The following is a 17,562-nucleotide window of genomic DNA, read 5'->3' on the forward strand; positions in this document are numbered from 1 at the left end:
GGATGCTAGCAAGCTAGAAACTAGTTCGGTGTAGGTACTATTAAGAAGAATCACCATGCAGAATTTCTCAAAGCCTAGTATATATATTTTTTATTGTACAGGCCAAGTTACAGAGTAGGATGAAGGTAGGGATTGTTTTTAGTCAAAAACAGAAGCAAAATGGAAATGAACCAGAGTATGGAGCAAAAAATACCTCCAAGAAGGGGGAGAAAAACCTCAGAACCGGGGGGTGGGGAGGAAAGGGAAGGTGCAATTGTGAACATGACATTGGCTTAAAAGATTATAAATTGTAAGAGGCAGAGAAACTTCAAAACAGAAAGAAAAAACTAAATTGCAAAAGCTTTTAATGATGGGAAGGTTGAAACAGAGGGAAGAAAAGCAGGGGTGTGCTGCTCAAACAATGGTATATGGGTAAGTGTTTAACAACGGGCTCTTCCAAAATCAGTGTGTTCATATGCACGTTTCTTACAAATTTTACTGTGAATAAATGCTTCATTACTATCTATCCTATCTATTTCAACAAAGAAGCTGCTCACATCACTAACCTATGAGTTTAGCTCTGACATGAATATGGGTTGTATTTTCCTGCACATTAGTAAAACAATGAAAACGTACATTAGGAAAATTTAAATTAATGAAGATGTGCAAGACTTCTTTACTGAATTAGATAATAGTTTTCAAACACTGAGAGAATATTTTCTCAATTCTCTGTTATTCACAATGTAAAACCACAGACAGAATACACTTTAAAATTTAATCTGTAGTATTATTTTTTTCCATCACTTTCTTAAGATTAGATAATCAACAAAAAACAAATCAAGCCCTGATTTGTAGTGTGTGCTGATTTCTACGGTGGGAATGCTGCCACCATAACGAGTTTCAAGCTATAGCAGCCACATGTCACTGCACAGAGTTAGAAAGAGAGGCGCAGCAGTACCTCATTATATGTGTAGTGTTTCCACCATACAAACGTAACGGACGAAAGAACCAAGTGCATAGAAAATAGTTCTTTATGCTTAGTAGTCACAGGTAATCCCTGAAGTCCCCCAAATTTCTAGCACTCCTCATCTCTTCGAATCTGATGAATCTGATTATGTTTAGGTGGCATGAATTATTTAGGAGCCTGAAACCTCTCAAGAGAGTGTTAGGAAGGGACACTGAAGGGAAAACACTTACCTCTTCCTGATCTCTAGGCATGTCTCCTCCCATTTTTGCTTCTCCGAGGCCCTCTCTTCTACTCCAGGCCTCCCAGCAAAACCTGGTTTTCTTATAAAACCAGAAGAGCCTTGAATTGCCAACATTTCTCCTGCTAACATCCCCAAGGCAAGGTTACAAAAGCTGGCTGCCTTTTCAATGAGGACAGAAGAGAGAAGTCTGGAAAACATAACATAAATCGAGAATGTATCTCACTTCAGGAGTTGGTACAGCTGAAGCAAGGCTTCAGTGTGAACGCTGACAATGGGGCCACATGTTCGTAGCCAGTAACGTATTAGATTAGCAATCCCTGGCACAGTTTTTCTAACTGATACTAAAATAGCTGAAAAGACTTTATCATATATATATAATATATACATATACACTTATATATTTATACTTTTCTTTTCTGTTTCCTTTTTTTTTTTTTTGACAGAGTTTTGCTCTTGTGGCCCAGGCTGGAGTGCACTGGCATGATCTCGGCTCACTGCAACCTCCCCCTCCAGGGTTCAAATGATTCTCCTGCCTCAGCCTCCAGAGTAGCTGGGATTACAGGCGCACACCACTACGCCCACTTAATTTTTGTATTTTTAGTAGAGATGAGGTTTCACCATGTTGGCCAAGATGTTCTCCATCTCCTGACCTTGTGATCCGCCCGCCTCAGCCTCCCAAAGTATTGGGATTACAGTGTGAGCCACCGCGCCCGGCCATATGTATACTTTTACATACATATACACACATATAATATATACATGTATATACTTACAATATATACATATCTACTATATATAATAGATATACTATATTATATATACATATATACTATACTGTATATACATATATACACTGTATGTATATACATGTATATACTTATTTATACATATAAGTATATACACATATATGTGTATATGTATATATGTATATACTTATAATATATACCTATATACATCTATATACTTACAATATATGTATATATTAATAATATATGTATATATTTTATATATAATATATATATGTATAACAATGAAAACCCTCTAGCCAGAATCATAAAGGAATAATCACTCTGGAGTAGAATTAAAGGGCATAGTTATGGTCAATACATACTTTACTACATAAAAATAAAGGAGGGGCTGGGTGCGGTGGCTCAAGCGTGTAATCCCAGCACTTTGGGAGGCCAAGGCAGGCAGATCACCTGAGATCAGGAGTTCGAGACCAGTCTGGCCAACATGGCGAAACCCCATCTCTACTAAAAATACAAAAATTAGCCAGGAGTGGTGGTGGGCGCCTGTAATCCCAGCTACTTGGGAGGCTGAGGTAAGAGAATCGCTTGAACCCGGGAGGCGGAGGTTGCAGTGAGCCGAGATCGCACCACTGCACTCCAGCCTGGGCGACAGAGTGAGACTCCATCTCAAAAAACAAAAATAAAATAAAATAAATAAATAAATAGCAGGATGACAAGAAAAAACAAGATGATAGCTGTAAAAAATATTGTATCAAATAATAGAAGGAGATCTCATATGTAGAGGAGTAGCCTAGTACCTGGCACACTAAATCAGTATTTACTATGCATATAATCATAATAGTTGTTATAATAGAAAGATCCAAAGGAAGATTGTATCTCTGAATTTATTACAGGGACAAGAAAAAAAATCAGACAATAAGTTGGCATCTTCAGTATAATGAAAGATGACCTCTAAGATACAAGCACAGTAAGCAATACAAATAAGTAAAGGAAATATTTCAAGTTTTATAATTCAAGAGTAAATCCTTAAAACTACTTAAAAAGCAGGAAAAGGCAAAAGTGTCACTGCAAAACAAAATGAAATTTCTGACATGCAGTAGATTCCAGAAAAGGTATAAAAATAGTTTTTTAAAAAAATGTTAAACAGAGGATTTCTAAACAACGATTAGAAGTACAATTTTAAAACTACAGCTAGTTCCAGGTGTGGCTGTATAAACTGATTCTTTCCTCCCCTTTCCCCACCCCATCACACTAACATATTCCATATCAGAGATAAATCATTACACAGAATCTCCCCACAAAGAAGTCTGAATCCTCACCAGAAGCTGTGCATATGGCAAAGGGTAAATAAGTTTGCGGACCAGTTGACCTTAGAATAGGAAGATTATCCTTGATTATCTAGGTAGGCTGATCAAATCACACGGATGCTTACATGTGGAAAGCAGAGGTGGAAGGGTTAGCATTAGAGTGATGTGGTGTTAGAAAGATTTGACCAGTCACTGCTGGCTTTGAAGACAGAAATGAGGCACAAGCAAAGAAATGTGGGCAGCCTCTCAAAAATGGAAAAGGAAAAATAGAAAACGATTCTTCCCTAGAGACTCATTTCTTATTTCTGACCTTCAGAACTATAAGATCATAAATTTGTTCTGTTTTAAGCCACTAATTTGGGGTAATTTGTTATAGCAGCAATAGGAAATGAACACAAGCCGGAATAAATTCCACACAGCACACAAGGCTCTTTGCCTTTTATGCTCACCTTCTGCTCCTCATCTCTATACTAAAGAGGCTATCTTCTGTTGGGTCCATTTCATTTTTCTTCTGTATGCTTCTTTGTATCTTTTTTTTTTAACAAAAAAAGATACATTTTAAAATGTTTATAATGTAAACTTTCAATACATGCAAAGTGAACAGAAAAGTATAATGAACTCTCATATACCCACTGCCCACCTTCCATGGTTATTAACCTTTTGTGATTCTTGCTTCATCTAACCCCTACCCACTTCCCATCCTCCTCATGTAATCACTCTTCATAGTTTTTTTTAAATGTAAAATGTACATATACAAATCTAAAATTTTAAATGAACAGATCTTCACTATCCATTCTGACAAATGGATGTGTTCATGTAACCAAGACTGCTATCATGATATGGAACGTTTCCATGTTTCTAGAAAGTTCTCCAATGTTCCTCCCCGCCCTCCATATCTATTTTTCCTGGTCTAGAGTATCATATAAATGGATGCTCTAAATCAAGCTTGTCCATCCTGCAGCCTGCGGGCTGCATGTGGCCCAGGATGGCTTTGAATGCAGCTGAACACAAATTCACAAACTTTGTTACTGTTTCTTAAAACATTATCAGTTTTGACCAGGCACAGTGGCTCATGTCTGCAATCCCATCACTTTGGGAGGCCAAGGCAGGTGGCTCACTTGAGGTCAGGAATTTAAGACCAGACTGACCAACATGGTGAAATCCTATCTCTACCAAGAACACAAAAAAATTAGCTGGGTGTGGTGGCAGGCACCTGTAATCCCAGCTACTCAGGAGACCAAGGCAGGAGAATCACTTGAACCCAGTGGGCAGAGGTTGCAGTGAGCTGAGATCACGTCATTGCACTCCAGCCTGGAGTGTTTGTAGGGTACAAAAAATTAGCCAGGCGAGGTGGCATGCACCTGTAATCCCAGCTACTCAGGAGACTGAGGCAGGAGAATCACTTGAACCCGGGAGGTGGAGGTTGCAGTAAGCCGAGATTGCACCACTGCACTCCAGTCTGGGCGACAAAGCGAGACTCTGTCTCAAAAAAAAAAAAAAAATTATATGTATATATCCTCAGACTAGGGTTCATAGGAAGCGACCGTAAATGTTTGTTAATGAGGATTATAACATGCTTTTCTGAGGGATGGGGAGAGTTTGATAATGATGATGGTGCAAATATGTGTAACTGCAGCTAATTGTTGGCTTCTCCAGGAAACCACAGAGGAAGAGTACAGTGTTAAGGAACTTGGAGATCTCCCAGGAAGAACTTTGCAAAAGCTTTTCTGTAAAAATGTAAATATAAAACTTAGGAAATCAATTTTAAATATTTCCATTTCCATTCACATCTCTCATTACCTTCCTTTCTGAAAATTCCTGATTTGTTGGATAATTCTGAAAGGGTCCCTTTTCCTGCTAAGGTAAATAGTTTGAGTTTTACCTGGTGAATTGCTCAATTCCTAGCTGAACATAAAATTTTAGTCTAACGTAGTAAAATTATTTCATGACTTCTGGATCAGAAAAATATTTTAACCATGTTTTTACAAGTAATTAATACACAAGTTCAGAGTACGAAAGGGTTTACAATATATGTAAGTCTCCCTCCCACTCATGAACCACTATCTTCAAGACCTTCCTTGACTCTGCCCTTCACTAGGACTTATCAGCTCCAATGTTTCCGTGGGTTAGATATGTAACATAAATGAGTAATGCAAGTGTGTCTGTTGTATAATGTCATATTAAATTGTATTCTTTCAACATCATATGATTTACTTGCATACTTGTGTTCTTTTGCCAAAACAAAACAAAACAAAACAAAAAAAAACCCACTCTTTCTCCTTATTTTGGAAATGGCTGACCCTCTCAGTCCTTCATTTTCTCTCACTTTTGATATTGTAACCATCCAACAGGATCTTCCTGCTCACTGCACAGACAAAATCCATTCACTGAGACCATGGCATCGCAATAGAAAGAGTTTAATTGATTCAAGGCCAGCCTACGCAGGAGAATGGAGTTATCACTCAAATCACTCTCCCTGAGGGCTCTGAGGTTAGGGGTTTTTATGGACAATGTAGTGGGCAAGGGGGTAGGGAATGGGTGCTGCTGACTGGTTGGGGATGAAATAATAGGAGAACATTCCCTGTGTACTGAGTCCACCTCTGGGTGGGGCCACAGGATCACCTGAGTCATGAGTCATAAGTCTCTATGGCGTGAGTCTGAAAGATACCGCAAAAAATAACAGTCCTAGATTCTATAGTAATGATGTTATCTATAGGAGCAATTGGGGAAGTCACAAATCTTGTGACCTCTGGCCACATTGATTCCTGAGCAGTAAGGGACTATAGAAACTATACCTACATCTTAGCACAGTTCAGGCCCCTCTCATGATCCTATTCTCTTGGCCTTTCTTACAAAGGTGGTTTTTGGTCCCTGAGCAAGGAGGTAGTTAGCTTTAGGAAGCGGCTATTATAATCCTTTCTTCCAAGTTAAACTATAAACTACATTCCTCCCCAAAGTTCAATTGGCTTAAGTCCAGGAATGACCAAGGACAGCTTGGAGGTCAGAAGGAAGATGGAGTCAACTATGTCAGATTCCTCTTGTCATAATTTTGCCAAGGCAGTTTCAATACAAGTAGTAGTTCCCTTTCCTCTTGATTTTTACTAAGAAAAGTAGAAGCACAAGCTTCATGATAAATAGCAATTCATGTGTTCAATTTCGGAAAGATGAGGGAGTTTGACCTACTGGAGAGGACATGAGTGCCTGAAGGATAACACTACTACTTGGCTCCTGGTTCCAAGACATTTTTTGTATGTAAGATTTGAAGGTTGATGTTGTTAGGAGTCCTGATATTTTTATGATTTTTTTAAAATGTGAAATTTCTTGATTTTTATTTTGGCAACAAATGTAGTTTTTGTTTTGTTTTGTTTTGAGATGGAGTCTCACTCTGTCTCCCAGGCTGGTGATCTCACTCTGTCACCCAGACTGGTGATTTTTCTGCCTCAGCCTCCTGAATAGCTGGCTAATTTTTTTATTTTTAGTAGAGACATAGTTTCACCATATTGGCGAAGCTGGTCTCAAATACCTGACCTTGCAATCTGCCTGCCTCGGCCTCCTAAAATGCTGGGATTACAGGCATGAGCCACTGTGCCCGGCCCAAACGTAGTACTATTTTAAAAACACCGGATAGGCCAACACCGTTCAATCAAAACAGGTCTGTGGGCTGAATTTGGTCCAATGGTGGCAGTTTTGTTATACAACAGTTTGCCCTCTTCTCATGGCAATACTATGTATATATGGGAGATTATTCGTTATCAGGACATACAGACCTAAAGCATAGGTTTTCATGGCTAGTATGGATGTAATTTATTGTCTAGTTTCTATACATGGACATTTATATTGATTCCAATCTTTTGCCATTTCATACAGTAGAGAAATAAACATCATCATGCATACATCTTTGCATATGTGGGAATGATTCCACAGGATAAATGCCTAGAAGTAGAATTGCAAAACAAGGGCTTCATAAAACATAATGATAACCACATATAAATGGTGATGGAGGTAAGTTTCTCCTTTTTTTGTGGTTAAAGTCTTTTATCCTTAATTTTTCTTTTTTGTTGTTGTTGTTCAAGTCTTTTGGTTTCTCTTATTTTCTAAAATAACAAGGAAGTAATGATTACAAAGACACTATTTGTACAAGCCTACAATCCCAGGAAGATCTACAGTTTGCATAGGGGGGTACAGCAAGTTGCTAACTGGACCTGCCATTGAAACAGTCACCACAATAAACAAAGAAAATTCCAGGAGTCCCGCATTAGGGAATTGTTCTGCCAACGACTAGGTCTACACTTGGTGATATTGTGAGTGCATGGGTCCAGACTTATGATTCTGACAATGAAGGGAAAAGGAATTTTCTGTATGCTCTGTGTATTTGTATATGTGTGTGGCATGGGTGGGTTGGGCGTGGGGTGGGTAGCAAGGAGGAGATGAAAAGTGCCTGAAGTAAAAAGGATGCACAGGACCCTTTGATTTTAGTCCCTAAAACTTGGCTTCCTAACCTTTCACAGGCCGCATCCCTTTTATGGGCTCTAGTTTCCCTTTAAAACATAAAAGGTTTGTGTTGGAAAGGAAAAGGAGCATTTAAAGCCATGAAGCCGACTTGTATTACTGAAGGAGAGAATGCAGATAGAGAGGGAGAGGAGCTCAAGATGGCTGGCTGACATCTGGGCCTGTCCAACATTGAGAAATTTGGGAGGGGAGCCAGCAAAGGGGCCTGGGAGCAGCAGTTCCGGACAAAAAGGAGAACGTGACATCCAGAGAGCCAAGAGAAAAAGTGGCTGAAGGAGTGCTCAGCACTGGCATCTCAGCTGAATGCTGCGGCAGGCTCAGTGGCCACAAACAATAGGGAGCTGGCGGAGGCCTTGACGAGGACCATTTCAACAAACTGATGGGCTTAAAATCCAGAAGAAAGTTTGTTTAAACAGTTAATGAACAAATCATTTTGATGCCTTTTATAAACTACACAAGCTTATTCCAAACCCGTTACTGGCCTAATTGAGTGAAGTCCCTTTCCGACCTGATCCTCAGAGATTCTAAGGGACTTGGCCTATCCACGACTCTTCCTCTTGCTTCTCACCTCCCAAGATTGCCCGCAGAATGTGAAAGTGCTTTCAAACAAAGATGCCCAACAAAGAAGGTAGGCAAATGTGCAAGAATTAGTTTGTATTAATCTATTACTGTATTTCACCTTGCACTCTCCTTCGTGCTTCGTGCTTCGTTTCCTTCGTGCTCCCTCAATATCCAACTCTTAATAAATTCATGGCTCCCGGTGAGCATTCACCACTTCCGATTCCACGCCTTTAGCCCTTCCCGTCCCCGCCCAACTCTCGTTCCCTCCCCTGCCCAAATCTCCAACCCTCAAGGCTAATTCTGAATTCCAAACCGGAAGCAAGAGGGCGGGGCCACGTGACAGGCGATGGATTGCGCCAGTCCGTTCCCGATGCACTATGCGCATGCGCTAGTCCCCCGCGGACCGTTCGTGCTGCCCTCCTAGAAAGGGTGAAGTGGTTGTTTCCGTGACGGACTGAGTACGGGTGCCTGTCAGGCTCTTGCGGAAGTCCATGCGCCATTGGGAGGGCCTGTGCCGCGGCTCTGTGCCCTTGCTACTGAACGCCTCTTCCTGGGTCATTCCTGGACCGGGAGCCGGGCTGGGGCTCACACGGGGGCTCCCGCGTGGCCGTCTCGGCGCCTGCGTGACCTCCCCGCTGGCGGGATGTGGCGACTACGTCGGGCCGCTGTGGCCTGGTAAGTGCAGGCTCTAATCTGGCCCTGTTAATTCTGGGGCCTCTTGAGAGTGGGGTTGTCTTATCTCTATGTCCAAAATGTGCAGATAACTCTCAGGCCAGGCCGAGCGCAGTTGGAGAATTCCCAGATGTTCTTAAGGACCCAGAATGACAGGAGCCCTGCCTGGGCTTACGTTCGGAGCGGGCTTCAATTCTGGCCCTTGTCTCTGGCCCTATCCAACCCGAAAATTCTGGACGCCTCTCAGTCTTGGCCTGTCTCTATTGTCCTTTTGTCTCTGCCCTTTAGACTCTTGTGTCCTCAGTGTTCTGTCTGTCTCTGGTTGCCTTTTTTGCCTTTTTTCTGTTCTCTCCATGCCAGGTTTGTCTCTGTCCATGAGTCACCTCTCTCCACATTTCTCCTAACTCTCGCTGTCTTCTTTTTCTTCCATTTCCACGCCATGCGTACATTGCATCTTCAGGTACCTGGGCTCTTCTGTCGGGTAAAGGGGCGTCCGTCTCTTTCCCTAGCCCGCTGATAGGAGTCAGAACTAGAGCAGTGACGCACACGGTGTCAGAGGTGGGGATTCGAGATGCCCTTTCAATAGCAGCTTGTTTCAGTGTGTAGAGAGGGAGACTTGCTTTTTGATGCAAGGTGGTGAACGTGGCACCACCGTTCAATCATTGTTGCCCTGGGCTGGTTTAATTCTAAAAAGAAAATCATAGAAATCTTTTCATTTCTGTGGGTTACTATATGCATTGTAATGAGTTTAAATTGGATTTTATAGGAACTTTTGTTCTAATATCCTTAGATACCTTCAAGCTTAGCTCATTGTTGAAGGCATTTGGTAGGAAGTAATATGCATCAAGCAAAATTGGAAAAACGTGGTTTTCCTGAATTAACTTCTAAACACTTGCCTTGAATTTTTTCTAGACCTTTTTAAGTGTTGTAGATAATTTATCGTGTTTATAAGGAATGGAATGTATTTGTTAGTTTAGTTTAGTTTTGTTTTGTTTTGTTTTGAGCCGGAGTCTCGCTCTGTCGTCCAGGCTGGAGTGCAGTGGCGCGATCTCCGCTCACTGCAACCTCCACCTCCCGGGTTCAAGCAATTCTCCTGTCTCCGCCTCCCTAGTAGCTGGGATTACAGGCGCCCATTACCACGCTTGGCTAATTTTTGTATTTTTAGTAGAGACGGAGTTTCACCATTTTGGCCAGGCTGGTCTGGAACTCCTGACCTCGTGTGATCCACCCTCCTCGGCCTCCCAAAGTGCTGGGATTACAGCCGTGAGCCACCGCACCCGGCCCAATTTGTTTTATATACTGGAGTCCAAAATGCAGAACTAGACGAGATACAATAGTTAACGGTGTTAGTTAATTAGAATTATTGCATAGGTATTTTTAATCTCACGGAATTTTAGTCTTTGAGTAAGTTCACAGCCCTTGGTATTAAAGTAAGTTATTTACAACCTTTGCATTTCTACTTCTCAATATTTAGCGGGGAAACGTATCTGATTTTCTTTAAATAAAAAGAGAAAAGACTGCAGAAGACAGCATTCTCTGTTGGAGCAATTAAGGTGTATAGGAAGAACTACAAAGATGGAATTTTAAAACACACTGATTTGTAAGTGGTATTTATTTAATTGGATGTCATTGGGCTAAATTATTTCTAAAGTTACCATGGATACTATTGAGTCATGGCTTAAAAATGTCTCCTGGTGGTGGCACAGTTTAGCTACCTAAAGAAGTAGAGATGTGGGAAACCAGAAGCCCCAAACTCTGGAATCTGTCTTTTGCTATCGTTCCTTTGCATGTTGTGAAAGAATACAGTTAAATTCCTGCTCCCTAACAGATGAGAGCATAAGCATTTTTTTTGACATACATATATAAATGCGTGCTCATGGACATGTGAAAAGATCAATACTAACATTTATTTGGGTGCAATAAATAATTTGTGTAAAATTATTTTTAAAAGAATTACTTATCAGGAAATGATATATTGATTAAAAGTGATGGTCATTGAACAAGAGAGTAGTTGATTTCTAGGGGAAACCTATTTTGCATCATATTTGATTTTTGGTTTTGACTGAATATTGGAGTCTATATTCAAAATTCTTTTCCTTTAGAACTGTAAAGGCATTGCTACATTTTCTTCTAATGTAAGTGTTTGGTGCTGCTGAGAATTCTCATGACAATCTGATTTTTTCGTCTTCATGATTATCTTGTTTTTCCCTTCACGGAACCTCTTAGGGTCTTTATCCATTATCCTAAATTTCTCAAGGCTTGGACCAGATGTGGGTTTGGTTTTCTTTTCTTTTGCTACTCATGTGACTTGGCTCACTCAATGGGCCTTTCCCTTTATCTTTCTTCATTTCTGAGAAGTTTTTTTCTCTTATTTTTTTATTTTCTTCCTTTCATTTTTCGTGTTCTTTTTCTTTCTAGACATCTCTTAGGTGGATAGTGGTCCTCTTAGATTGATCTGTTATGTCCGTGATTTCCAAAATAAGACCTTTACTCATCGTCTGTTAAAAGGAAAAGCATACATGTACCCTATGTATGTATGCACACTTTTTTATTTTTAAATTATATATGTATCTGTACCAATTATTTACATTGTAAGTCAACCCTAACATAATCTTAAAGGATAAGATACAAAACATACTGCATCTAGAAGCTTCAGTACTTTCTTCCTGAATTCCAGTAGATCCTGTTGTTCATCCCACGGGATGCCTTCCGCCCCCATCCTCCCGCTCCCTTTGGATACCACATTCCTACATCTCTGCATAACTTAACTTTCCTTTTATGTTTTTCACCTTTTTTCTTTGCTTTTTATGTCCTAGGAAATTTCCTTAATTCATTTTATGGTTTTACTGTTGATTTTTTTTAATACTGGCCATTGCAACTTTATTTATTTATTTATTTATTTAACACAGGGTCTTGCCATCTTGTCCAGGCTGGCCTTGAACTCCTGGGCTCAGGTGATCGTCTCACCTTGGCCTCCCAAAATGCCGAGATTACAGGCGTGAGCCACCACATTAGGTGGCAACTTAAATTTTTTATTTTTATTTTTCTTTTTAGAGGGCACCTAGCACTGAGTAGTGCAACTTTCATTTCCATGAACTTTTAAAAACATTTATTAAACTCTTAAAGACATGTTTAATTCTGTACACTTTCTATTGTTCTTTGATTGCTGTTTTTGAATAACAACAAGGAGTACGCGTTGGCATTTTGATGGTATCCTCTTAATAGTCACAATAATAGTTCCCTTGGCATGCTGTATACCCTCAAGTCTTAAATGTTTTGTATGCAGCTATACATTGACAGTTGAATGGTCTTGCTCCAACTGGATCATCAAGAACATAAAGAATCATTTAGCTGGTACAAAGCTGCGACTTGTGAATTCCCTGTTAACACCAAAGAGACGTGTGACACTCCTAGCGAAACTAAAGATGACTTGTGAGTTCCATACTGAGACCAAATAAGTCTTTATGATGGTGACAGAGAGTGGTGTCAATGGCTAAAGTTTTGGTCAATCTCTCTAAATTGAGGTGCTGACCAAAATGGGGAACTTAACTATATTAGACCTAATTTTGAGAAACATGGGTATGTAGATGGTAATGGAGGAAATGAGTGTAGATGAGATTGCCTAGGGAGAGTGAGAAGTACGTTAGGTCTAAGCCCTGATGAGTTCCCAACGTTTCCAAGGTAGTTGAGGATACTGAAAATGAGTGGCCAGTGAGATACAGGTAAAACTAGAGACTGCCCAAGGAAGAGGAAGTTTCAACAGTGAGGAGGTGTCAGCGTTGTCAGGAATTGCTGAGAGGTTAGATGAAACCAGAATTGAGCAAAATGGCCATTGGAAGCCTGCGGTGCCCTCAGTAAGAGCTGTTTCACTGAAGTGAGAGAAATGGAAATCAGGCTGGGCACAGTGGCTCACTCCTGTAAATCCAGCACTTTGGGAGGCCAGGATGAGCAGATCACCCGAGGTCAGGAGTTCGAGACCAGCCTGGCCAACGTGGTGAAACCCCGTCTCTACTAAAAATACAAAAATTAGTCGGGTGTGGTGACGGGCACCTGTAATCCCAGCTACTCAGGAGGCTGAGGCAGGAGAATCGCTTGAACCCCGGAGGTGCAGGTTGCAGTGAGCAGAGATCGAGCCATTGCACTCCAGCCTGGCCGACAGGGCAATACTCTGTTTCAAAGAAAAAAAAAAAAAAAGAAATGGAAATCAGGATGGTTTGGCTTTTATTTTAATAAAATAGCTAGAGCAGGGAAATGGGGTACTTTTTTTCCCCTTTTAAGATGAGAGATAGCCGGGCGTGGTGGCTCACACCTGTAATCCCAGCACTTTGAAAGGGAGGATCGCTTGAGCTCAGGAGTTTGAGACTAGCCTGGGCAACATAGCAAGACCTTGTCTCTACTAAAATTAAAAAAAAAATTAACTGGGCATGCTGGCACACACCTCTAGTCCCAGCTATGTGTGAGCCTGAGGTAGAAGGATCACACTTAGCCCAGATAGTCAGGGCTGCAGTGAGCCCTGATAATGCCATCGCACTCCAGCTTGGACAACAGAGCAAGACTTTATCTCAAAAATAAATAAATAAATAAATAAATACCCTGTCTCACAAATAAATAATAACGATGGGAGGAGAGATTTGACTTAAGATTCCTCAAAGGGCAGGAGGAAAGAGAATTCCAAACAGCGATTCACCTTTAATGGGAGGAAGATCGCTTAATTTTATGGGTAGAAGAGGATTGGTGGAGATACAGTATGTGAACAGCTTTTATATGAGGAAGTTGAACATGTGTCATTGTAATAGGTTCCATTCTCTGAAGTAGAGGACAAGGTCATCTACTGAGAGTTGGGGGAGATCAAGAGAGATAAGGGGAGATCAGAAGAGCTTGGAGAACAAGAAATACTCCTAGCAGAGAATGGAAGAATGAATTGCTAAGAGAGATGAAGTAGGATTGTTAAGTAATTTTGAGGGCCTTGTTGAGATGTGCTTGCCGTTGGGTGTGATTTTCTCCAGTACTGCTTTATTTCCCTGGGTACAGGCATAGAGAAAAACAATAAGGCTCATGTAGGGTTTGTATTTTGTTGGACAAGTCAAACACAGAAGTCAGAGGACAAGGGAGTTTAGAATATTTGCAAAAGAGTTATTGAAATGATGAACCATATAATCTAAGGTGGATAAGTGGGTGAATAGATAAGGAGCATGTGAATAGGTAAGGAGAACAAAGAAATATCAGATTATTGATTGTTGACAATGACTCTCTAATACAGCTATTATGCCATCTTAACTGATTAAGAAACTAAGGCTTTAGGAAATTCATAATTTGCCCTAACTGCACAGCTAGTAAGCAGTGAAAATGTGATTGGAACCAGAGTTCTTCTGACTCAGTAGACTAAATGATGTAAGGATGTAGTTGAAAGAAGGGTGAGCTAAATGTTGTGGAACCATGAGCTCTTTCTCAGGTCTGTAAGTGATAACATGGGTCACACTGGATAAACCCTTGTGATGATTAGTGACTTTCCTTTGTCCTTCCTCCTATGCCTAGTCTGCCATTCCCATATCCTTTCCTTTTCCCTTTTCCTTTCTCATTGCTGCCACCTAACTTTAGGCTCTTCCCCTTACATCTGGGTAACTGAAATAAGATCACCTTTTTGTTCCCCTTCTGATCCACTTTGACCTAACATTATCTTTACTATTTTCTTTAAATTACTGTTTCGTTAGTCTTATTCTACTCAGGAACTCTCTGTAGTTCCCCATTGCCTACAAAACAAAGTTGAGCCTCAGCCTCGTATTCAATGGCTGTTCAATTGGATATTCAGTCCAGTTTTACTCCTCCTATGAGCCTTCTATGCCAGCTCCTTGGGTCTTTTGCCCTTTCATTGTCTTATCTCTGTGCTCTTCTTTCTCTTTTTTGTTTTATTTTATTTTTTTACATTTTTGGTTTTCTTTTTTGTTTCTTTTTTTTGTTTTGTTTATTAAACCTCCATCACACTTCATCCTATAGAGTTTTGAACCAGAGCATGGTGCATTATCATCCGGGGGCTCTGGAGGAAGTGGCAGGGAATCCAAAATGTCACCTTCGCTTCTTATCTGGGGCCACATATATTTCTGCATCTGCTGCTTCCCACACTCTTGCCCACAAGTGTTGCTTGTGGAAATAATTTGAGATTTACTGTCTGGCTGACCCTAGTTTCAATGTCTTTTCCACCATTTGCTAGTCATTCTACCTTAGGCAAAATATAGTATTCAAAGAAAACTTCAGACAAGTTAAATTTGACAGCGTTTAATTGAGCAAAGAAAAGAAATGATTCCCAAATTGGGCAGTCTTCAGAATCACTGCAGATTCAGAGAGACTCCAGGGGTGCCTCATGGTCAGAACAAATTTATAGACAGAAAAGGTAAAGGGACATACAGGAATCGAAATTGAGACATAGAAACAGTGAGATTGGTTACAGCTCAGTGTTTACCGTATTTGAACGCAGTTTGAACACTCAGTGGTCTATGAGTGGTTGAAGTATGGCTGCTGGGATTGGCCAACACTCAGCTGTTACTACAGATGCATACTATGCAGTTAGGTTTTCAGTTTTGTCTTCCTATTAAGCTAGGTTAGAGTTTGTCCACAAGGATTCAAATATAAAAGTACGGAGTCCTTCTCAGGCCATGTTTAGTTCGCTTTAACAATTCCCCCCTTTTGGTCAGCCCCTCAATTTAGAGAGATTGACCAAAACTTTAGCCATTGACACCACTCTCTGTCACCATCATAAAGACTTATTTGGTCTCAGTGTGGAACTCACAAGTCATCTTTAGTTTCACTATGGAGTCTCACACGTCTTCTTTGGTGTTAATAGGGAATTCACAAGTCGCAGCTTTGTATCAGCTAAATGATTCTTTATGTTCTTGCTGATCCAGTTGGAGCAAGACCGTTCCACTGTCAATGTATAGCTGCATACAAAACATTTAAGACTTGAGGGTATACAGTGCGCCAAGGGGACTATTCTTATGACTGTCAAGAGGATACCATCAAAATGCTAAGGTGTACTCTTTAAGTTCTTAAGAAATGAACTGAACCAAATTAGCCAAGTTAAGGTTCAGACAATATAAGCAGTTCAGCAGCATTAGGATCTAATTGGTCAGAGTCTTCATTTGGAGTATGATAGTGCTTAAGGATCATAGTGCGCTGTAAAGTAGCTTGACTTAAAGAGGTAATCGTTTTCATTGTTACAGTGGTAATACAAGTTATAACATGGAAACCTACTAGAAGAAATATAAAGATTAGAAACCCTTGGAAAACCCAAGTTTGCCATTCATCACTTAGGATGCCTGCAAACCAACTGTTAGTAGCTCCTATAAACATATCATGGGTTCCTTTCTCTTGAGAGATTCCTTTAATGTACTTGGTGGCAGTGTCTAAGGAAACAGCAGTATCAGCCACCTTTTTAATTAAGCTTTCTGTAGTAACAGAATCAGGGGAGAGATAAGTACAAAATTCAGTTTTGTTAAACACCGTATAACATAGGCCTCCAGCTTGAGCAAAAAGAAGATCTAAGACTGTATGATCTAACATTAAGTGTTTTTGTTGACTATGTATGTTGTCATGTCCCTTTCTGAGAGTAGCTTCTACCCATCTGAAACCCTGGGAGATCTGACTGGCTACAAAATCCAAGATTTTTCCCAATACACAAATTAGCTTTGAATTCCGTACAAACAGTACTTCACTACCACCAAGAGTAAACCTCCAGGAACCCCACTGGAATCTTTCCCCAGTAGAAACTAGCTTATCCTTGTCTATTTCGAGGCTAGTGCTAATTTCATTTTTTGATCATTTTGGCCTCCAATTATAAGAGCTATCATGAGAATTTTCAGGGGAAGCAATTGGAAAGGCAGGAGCAGGCCAGCAAGGAGGCAGAACAGAATATGCAGATTCTCCACAGACCCAATATAGACCCTCAGGGGTTGGAAAAGGGGGCCACCTAGTTGTATTTGAGCAGGGATCATTCAGGTTTGTTCAACCATAAATCTGTGTAGCTCCTGAATATCATCCAGTAGGAAATTTACTTTTCTGTGGCCCCTTTATAGTGTGTTGTAAGGGTGTATAACCACATCTAGTAAAAAGAGACACGACTGGATTTAATCTGGTTACATTATACAAGCAATATTTCGTACTAGCATAAGTAATTCCCAGATCTTGAGTGTGTGATGCCTGCAAGCCCAGTATACATTTTGCAGACATCACTTAGATTGGTTTTTTATATTTAGTGTGATCGACTTATCAATTGAAAAAGAGTATTGTTTTTAGTGAGTGTAGGAAAGCAAGTACTAGTGATGTTTAGAGTATCAAGAATAGCTTTCCATTCTTCCCTTGGAGTTTCAGGGTGACTCACTGGGAAATGTGGAGGGGTACTGGCACCCATGGAATCGTTTCCTTATTTTTTGGAGTTAGCCCACAAACGCAATAATTACCCTAGAGCGTAAGCTTGAGCTGAAGCCATCCACTGACTATGGTCCCATGGATTTTTATGTAGGGAAAAGGAAAGGATTAGGGCAAAAAATGAGGAAAACAGAAAAACACATGAGGCTTTCATGGTGG

General features: G+C 40.4%; 2 protein-coding genes across 4 annotated transcripts in view; one reads left to right on the top strand and one right to left on the bottom strand.

Moving 5' to 3' along the window:
- ATP13A4 (ATPase 13A4) overlaps positions 1–8,612 on the bottom strand; it is a 191,034-nt gene extending 182,422 nt beyond the window's left edge. Inside the window, exons 1-2 of the mRNA XM_073023753.1 lie at positions 8,432–8,612; positions 1,177–1,374 (exon numbers count right to left, since the gene is read on the bottom strand). The gene's annotated coding sequence lies outside the window, so the exon portion shown is untranslated. The remainder of the gene's footprint in view (positions 1–1,176; positions 1,375–8,431) is intronic.
- Positions 8,613–8,769: 157 nt separating this feature from the next.
- OPA1 (OPA1 mitochondrial dynamin like GTPase) overlaps positions 8,770–17,562 on the top strand; it is a 99,123-nt gene continuing 90,330 nt past the window's right edge. For all 3 annotated transcript variants that reach the window (XM_008009552.3, XM_073023755.1, XM_073023756.1), the window contains exon 1: positions 8,770–8,988. In XM_008009552.3, coding sequence (XP_008007743.2) covers positions 8,957–8,988 — 32 coding nt within the window. In that variant the 5' untranslated portion in view covers positions 8,770–8,956. The remainder of the gene's footprint in view (positions 8,989–17,562) is intronic.

The sequence above is a fragment of the Chlorocebus sabaeus genome, chromosome 15, assembly GCF_047675955.1.
Source record: "Chlorocebus sabaeus isolate Y175 chromosome 15, mChlSab1.0.hap1, whole genome shotgun sequence".
In the NCBI taxonomy this organism is placed as follows: Eukaryota; Metazoa; Chordata; class Mammalia; order Primates; family Cercopithecidae; genus Chlorocebus; species Chlorocebus sabaeus.